Source organism: Pangasianodon hypophthalmus, chromosome 4, assembly GCF_027358585.1.
Source record: "Pangasianodon hypophthalmus isolate fPanHyp1 chromosome 4, fPanHyp1.pri, whole genome shotgun sequence".
Taxonomy (NCBI): domain Eukaryota; kingdom Metazoa; phylum Chordata; class Actinopteri; order Siluriformes; family Pangasiidae; genus Pangasianodon; species Pangasianodon hypophthalmus.
The window spans coordinates 13,456,819-13,464,669 of NC_069713.1; the positions used below are offsets into that span (position 1 = coordinate 13,456,819).

Below are 7,851 nucleotides of genomic sequence, written 5' to 3' on the forward strand. Positions count from 1 at the left end.
TCACAGCAGGATAATTTCAACATTATGAAATAGATTTATCTAATTATCTAATACATAGATTTATCTAATAAGTTTATAGAAGTGTTCTTGCCGGATATTTAACGTTTTCACTATTTATGCTCCACACTGTTTACTGTCTAACCCCATTAATGTTAATTCAGTATTTGTTAAATACTGTAGTTTTCAGTAGGTGGTTTGACATTTTCACGGTATGATGATCTAGTCTAAATATTGTATGGTTTCAAGGTGTCACAGTATTAATCAAAAACAACCCTAGTCCTTAGTGATTTCACTGTGTGTGTGTGTGTGTGTGTGTAGGTTACTCATTCCACGGTGCAGGGGATCGGATGAGCCTGAGTGAGATGGAGATGGTGGAGGATTACTGAGTCCACAGCAATAGCTACCTGAGGCCTTTTTCTGCGGGTCCAACTAATCAGACTCCGCAAGTCCAATGTGCACTGCTGGGGATTGGGGGGGGGGAGGGAGGGGTGAAGAGCCAGGATAAACAGAGAGGGGTGTGTGTGTGGAGGGGAAACTGCAGCTGAAGTATAAAGTGGGTGTAAATAGAGTACTGGTGCTCATTTACACCCGTTACAACTTGAGGCTTCCTCTGTAGTGGTGTGGTGGGGAGAAAGGGGTGATATATTTGGGGTGATTAAACTTCTGGCACTTACACAATAAGCACCTTATTCAAACTAATGCACTTTATGAAGGTGGTATATAGATAGGTTTTTTTTTTTTTTCTTTCTTTTTTTTTTTTTTTAAAAGAAGGTTTTACATGTTATAGGTATGTGGTATGGATTCAGAAATATTCCCACATAATATATATATAAATGTGTGTTTGTGTGTATGACTAAAACTGGACATGGAGGTGATTGAGATAATGGGGGACCGTCCTGTTTGTTCAAACCGTATCAGAAAAAGACAAATTTCTCTTTGAAGACAAACACTGTTTTTTTTTTTTTTCTTTATTAAAAAAAGTTTCTATAAAAAGCTATATAAAATAATAAGATTTTTGCTCATAAAACTTGAATATTTGCACTTGTATAAAAAAATGAGAAAATGACAAAAAATGGGTTAGGATATATGTTATGGAGATTAATATTTTTGTGTGTGTGACTGAGTGGGTGGGTGTGTTTGTTTAAAGCATACCAGTCTGCACAATTTTTTTCTTTTTTTTTTTTTTTTTTTTTTTTTTGCATTGCTTACCAAGATGTATAAAATGACAAAAGAGGCCATTTTGTGATTTTTCAAGCAAATTAGAATTTTGTACTTTGTGAGTGAAAGTGTGTGAGAGAATGTATGTTTGTGTATGTTGTATATTTGCAGCATCTTTGTGTATTTGACTGAGGGGGACAGAGGGCAATGGCACAACCCATCCTTTTTTTTTTTTTTTTTGGTCATTTCCTCATCCCCAGACGGATATGAAAGCTGTAGATGCAACCAGAAAAAAAGCTTTAGCTTCTTTTATAATTAGCAGTACTCTGCATGCAAGTGTTCCCCCCCACCCCCTTCTGTCCACCACCCGTATCAGTGCCTCTAGTAGGTTCATGGGCCAAGTCCTGAGGTTATTTGTATATGCGTGCATTTGAGTGTGTGTGTCTGTGTGTTTGCGAGAGAGTGCGTTTCTGTCCACACATGTGCCTAAGAACTTAAACGGGCGAGTGGTTGGTGTTCATTGCTGCCATTGAGACATTATTTTTTGGGAGTGTGTCTCAGAAAAGACCCCACTCCCATGCTTATAAACCAAGAGCTTTGTGCGTTGTGCACACCATTCTCTGTAGTTCTTCTAGTGTAGCCTGGGGATAGTCCATTGACAGGATTGTCCACTTTTTTGGGGATGTGGCTCACATTGCCTTGTTGTCCACTCTCTTACTCCTGAGCAAGTGACTGACTGGCTTAAATAGATCCCATCAAACTGTGCAAGTGCACAAAAATGTGCACAAAATGTTCATCTAATGTTACTTGTTTGTTGTTGACTCTTTGTTATGGCATATATGTATCTCTATACACATATATACACACAAGTATTTGGACTACAAACGAGCACTTGGGGCTGCTACTTTTTTTATTATTTTTGAAATGATTTTCCTGTAGTTTTTAGTTTCATTGCCACCATGTGAAGTGTGTTGTGTCTTTTTACAAAAAAATATTGAATGTATTCCAAAAAAGGTGAAAAAAAAAAACAACAAAAAACAATGAAGCCGGATTTTTTTTTTTTTTATTCAGCTCAAACGTGGAAGCGTAGTCGGATATTGGAATGGAGCGAATGGCGTCTTTGTCAAAAGCCTGTTCAGCAAGCAGCTGGAGAATCAAGACGACTACCGCCAGAAGACACTGCCTCTACAATCCTGTTCATATAGACATTATGACTATGATGATGAGAGCGAAAAAATCTATTCCATACTGGAGTTTTGGTTGTTTACAGAAAAACACTTGGACTTTTGTGGGTGCGTGTTTCCCTTTTTTGGAGGGTGGATTAAGAAACATTTGGGGAGGAGGTGCTGTAGTAATCACATGACATGACCTTGTTGTGAAATGGGTGTGGCATACAGAAAGTCTCCATTCTTGTGACTTTGGGGATTGGGTGCTGAGATAAGCAGTTATTACAAAGCTGACCATATTTTGTTTACTGAGTTTGTTGAATTTGTTTTTGTTTACTTTTTGCCTATTTTTTTTCTTCACAGTGGATTTAAATACTTTTTCATCCAGAGAAAAAAAGTTTGTGTTCCTGGAAAAAAAATAATCAAAAATAGCACAGACCATTACTTTTCGGTACCTTGAAATGCACGAATGCGATTGTTGATGCTTTAAAAGTTTTCTTCCCCGGAGTATCTAGAACTGGCCTCTAGATTTTGATTTAGAAAAGTTTAATGAAAATACAAAGATGGACATGTCTGTGATGTGTTGGAAAGTACAGAAGAACATGAGGGACATTTATGACCTCAGCTCTGTCCTCATAGCCTGGGGACTGTAATTAGCCTTTCTGTTTCTATGTGGGCGAAGGGAGTATCGCAGCAGTTGACGTTTTTCTTCTGAAGATAATGAGTGAACGATCACTGCCTCGATGCTCTCACTATGCACTTTTCACACACTCAAAACTGTGAGGAACCTGTGGGGACATGTCGAGGTAGACAGAGGGCGCTATTGAAGCATTGCTGGCCGGACACTTCAAATCCAGCTAAAGCCCCTCCAGTGAGAACCTAAACAGGCATGTTGTTCCCTCTTTTTGAACTTGTACATAAGTGATGCTGGTTTTCTTTTTTTTTTTTTTTGGAGGGGGGGGTTTGTTTTTGTTTGTTGGTTTTTTTTTGTCCTCTTAACTCACCAGTTCTTAGGACTGAACATAATATTGATCACACCAATGAAGTAGGCTAATAAGACATCAGACATTTTGAATGTTGGGGAATACTCCTACTCCGTGTTCAGCTTTTTGGAGATTTCCTGTGGACGCACTCAAGATGCAGGAAGGAACATTTATTAACTGCTAGTTTCTGGCTGACGAACAGAGACTATTCCAGCGGATTCTGCAGATTGACTGAGGAGTAGATGAGTATTTGAGGAGATGAACAGAGCTTCTGCACAGCTGTGGATTAATTTCAGCATGGAGTTGCTTGTGACTGCAACAGCAGAACTGTCTGTCTGGTAATGGCACTAATTAAAATGGACATGTGTGTCATTTAAAGAAAACATATTGTTTCATTGCTTTCATGTTGCACACTTGTCTCTTATCTCTTGCCTTTTTGCAGACCAGTATACCAGAGCATCTGACAAGGACAGTGGCCGGCTTTTCTTTCTCATTCTCTTTCCTCCTAATCTCATCTTTTATACTTTCTGCACTTGTGTGGGTATCTCTGTCTGTCTGTCTCTGTGTGTGTGTCTCTCTCTCTCTCTTTCTCTCTCTCTGGGAGGAACACCACCGATGCTACCTGCTCTTAGATGTCACGTCCTTTCCTGAAAGGTGTGGAGTAACTGAACCGATAGGAGTGTGATGTACCTCCATGGCTCCCTCAGTAGGTGATCAACTTCATCATTGTGTGCCTAAGCGGAGCGCGAGCTACTGGAACTCTGGAACTATGACAGACAATACCTGTACAGACTGTTAAAACCCTTACTGCATACATGGCTAACACACACACACAAACACACAGTGAGGTCTGCTACGTACACATGCAAGCATGGTCATCATCCAGTATCAAACACAAACTTCACTTCCTTCAGCTGCTGTCTCAATTAAACCGTATTCAAACACAGACTTCATACCCATGGCTACTGGCTGCCGTGTAAACTGTATATGCGATTACTGCTTTTCTCTGTTGTGTGTGATTTTTTTTTTTTTTTTTTTTTTTTTTTTTAAATTTTTTTTTCCTCCTCTCTCTTGTTCCCTTTAGGACATGCCTTAACTGTACAGACAAGCCTGTACTTTGGGGAAAAAAATGCTTAGTGTGTTTAGTTAACCTGATTTTACTCCCTTGTTTATTCCTGAACTAAATGAGTTAAGTAGCTTGATCAGAGCTTTGGTTGAGGATTAAGTGTGATGTCTCTGTGATCAAATATGTGACAAATCCCATCGGCCCTAAATTTAACAAATAAAAAGACATTGTGTCAGTTTAAATAGAATCTGGCTAATTCTAAGTGAATAGTTTGAGGCTTATTTGTGTTACAGAAAATGCAGCATGGTGAAAATGAGGCATTGTGTTAAAAAGCTGTAGTTTGGACTGATTATGTAGTGGAATGACCTGAAATTACTGTAACTTGGGTGGCCCATTTTGGTCATTTTTGAGAGAGTTTGAGCCACATGCAGTTTTAACAGTGTCAGTGCTGTTAAACAGACATGATTTATCTGACAGAATGGTTCTGCTTTGAAATGGCTATGGAAAAAAATGGTTGGAGTTCTTAAGTGCATGATGCCCTTTTGTTATGAGTGGTGATTAATTAAACTAAATAATTAATTTAGTTTAACGAGAATGATGGGAGTGATTGGAATGAATGGCCCTGTTCATTAAAGATCACATTATCTTCAAGGACAAAAGTTGCAGGTACATGTACCCATGCCAGCTTTGGGCTTGATCATAATCTGACCCCCAAAAAAAAAAAGAAAACAACCAACCTTATCCTCTAAACCAAACACTTGAGTAATGGCTGCAGGAACATCTGGAATTTCTTAGATATTTCTCAACTCCCATCGTCTTAGTACGAAGGGAGAAGATCAGTATTGAGTTGGAATCTTCTTGTCTTCACATCATTTGCATGTAATTTGTAGTGGAGGTGACGCATTTGCCTATTCCCATTCTACTTAAGTTTGTCCTGTAGCTAAACTTTTAAAATCAGATTTAACGGTGAAATCTTACTGATAATAAAATGATAACATACAGATTAATAAGAGTGTAAATAGTTTGGGTTTTTGTTTGAAAATATGAGTACTTAATAAATGATTATCATTAAAGATGATGCTCTGAGTTTTGTTTCGTTTTCTCAAATTTAGACACTTTTAGTTGTTCAGACACGTGGTAAAAGAATTGTTTTGATTCTGTATAGATTACAGATTGATAATATTAATTATTTACAGACGCATGCAGTTAAACAAAAATTATCGTAATTGTTGTCAACCCCAGTTTAGTCTTACTGGTATTTTATCACTTGCTGTTCTGTAAAGCTACATTTTCTAAAAAATACAAACATTTATGAAATCTATAAATGGTGTTTAAATAGATTAGCTGACATGCATATAAATACTTGTGCACTTGTACAAAAATGGCAAATAATTAATCTGTTTAATCAATAGAAGAAATGATTTCATTATATCTTATGCCATTTTTGAACAAGTGCATGGCTGGTATGTATATCTGTGCTATGTATTTTTGGTATTTGGTATTTATAGCCTATGTATATCAGCTGATACACATAGGCTATAAATACCAAATACCACAGACTGGATAGACAATTTACAACCCACTGAAAGTTCTAGGACACATTTGGCAGCACTTTGTACAAAAGGTTTATGGTACTTCAGCAAACCTACCTGAATGTGCAAGAAATATCCAGGAACTGGATGTTACTAGAAACACTGCTGAGACAATGCTCACAGAACTATTGATGCATTAAAGGCCTGACACGTCACCACCCTCTACCCTTAACGAAGAAGCACATGAAAATGTGACTTGAATATTTGTTGGATATGCAAAATTATTTTGGAGAAGAATGTAATGTCCTCAGCATCATGTTCAGAACAGTGATTCTAAGCATACAATGAAGCCAAACAGGAAATGGGCCTGCTATGTCCTTGAATAGCTCATCCCTGAAAACACATGGTAGGATTTACAGAAACCAGCAACACAAAAGCCAAATAATCTGTTAACTAGAAGATTCATGAGGAACCTGGGACTCCAAAGAGAAAAGCTAGGAGCTTGCTCACACTTTGAATCCTAGGAATTTTAAGGTTTTGTCTGACAATTATGTGATTTTATTATTCATACAGTTTTGGCTCTTGGTAAGGTCATAGTAGATGCAGCTTCTTACTATACAGTTCCCTCTGAAAGTATTGGAATGGCAAAGCCAATTCTTTTGTTTTTACTACACACTGAAGACATTTGAGTTTGAGATCAAAAAATTAATATGACATGATAAATCAGAATTTCAGCTTTAATTTCCTGATACTCTATATGGCCAAAAGTTTGTGGACACCTGACCATCTCTCCCATATCTGGGTCTTCTCCAAACTGTTGCCACAAAGTTGGAAGCACACAATTACATAGAACGTCTCTGTATGCTGTAGCATTACAATTTTACCTTCACTGGAACTAAGAGGCCCAAACACGTTCCAGCGTGACAATGCTCCTGTGCACAAACCAAGCTCCATGAAGACATGGTTTGCCAAGGTTGGTGTGGAGGAACTCGAGTGGCCCGCACAGAGCCCTGACCGCAACCCCACTGGACACCTTTGGGATTAATTGGAATGCTGATTGCTCCCCAGACCTCCTCGTCTGACATCACTAATACTCTCGTGGCTGAATGGGCAAATCCCCACAGCCATGCTCCAAAATCTAGTGGAAAGCCTTCTTAGGAGAGTGGAAGTTTTTACAACAGCAAAAGGGGACTAAATCTGAAATGGAATTTTCAAAAAGCAAATATGAATGTGATGGTCAGGTGTCTGCAAATTTTTGGCCATATAGTGTATTTACATCTACACCCACCGTCCACTTTAATAGGAACACATGCTCGTTTATCCAGTTATCTAATCAGTCAATCATGTAGCACCAGCACAATACATAAAATCATGCAGATACAGGGCAAGAGCTTCAGTTAATGTTAACATCAAACATCAGACTGGGCAAAAGTGTGATCTGTGTGACTTTAATCGTGGCATGGTTGTTGGTGCCCGATAGGCTGGGTTGAGTATTTCAGAAACTGCTGATCTCCTGGGATTTTCACACACAACAGTCCGTATAGTTTACACACAATGGTGCTAAAAACAAAAAAACATCCTGTGAGCGGAGGATCTACAGGCTGAAACACCTTGTTCATGAGAGAGATAATTTCAGAAGAGAATGACCAGACTGGTTTGAGCTGACAGGAAGTCTATAGTAACACAGATAAGCACTCTTTACAACCTTGGTGAATCTGAGAATCATGGGAACAGCCTCACCAAAACTGGACAGTTGAAGACTGGAAAAAGACCAGGTGATATGTTTTCTAATTGTCAACTGTCCAGTTTGGGTGAGCCTGTGCCCATGATAGCTTCTGATTCCTGTTCTTGTGGTTCTTGAGTGGAACCGGATGTCGTCTTCCATTGTTGCAGCCCATCCACCTCAAGGTTCGATGTCTTGTGCATGCTGAGATGTTTTTCTGCTC

General features: G+C 38.7%; 1 protein-coding gene across 3 annotated transcripts in view; it reads left to right on the forward strand.

Annotated features, from left to right (window-relative positions):
* gigyf1a (GRB10 interacting GYF protein 1a) overlaps window positions 1–5,451 on the forward strand; it is a 30,690-nt gene extending 25,239 nt beyond the window's left edge. For 2 of the 3 annotated variants that reach the window (XR_008301594.1, XR_008301595.1), the window contains 2 exons: window positions 319–3,645; window positions 3,750–5,451. Coding sequence is in view for 1 of the 3 variants with exons in the window: in XM_026937160.3 (XP_026792961.1) it covers window positions 319–386 (68 nt within the window). In the remaining 2 variants the exon portion in view is untranslated. Of the gene's footprint in view, window positions 1–318 lie in introns of all 3 variants that reach the window. The other variant, XM_026937160.3, reaches the window with a different exon arrangement.
* The last annotated feature ends 2,400 nt before the right edge of the window (window positions 5,452–7,851 follow it).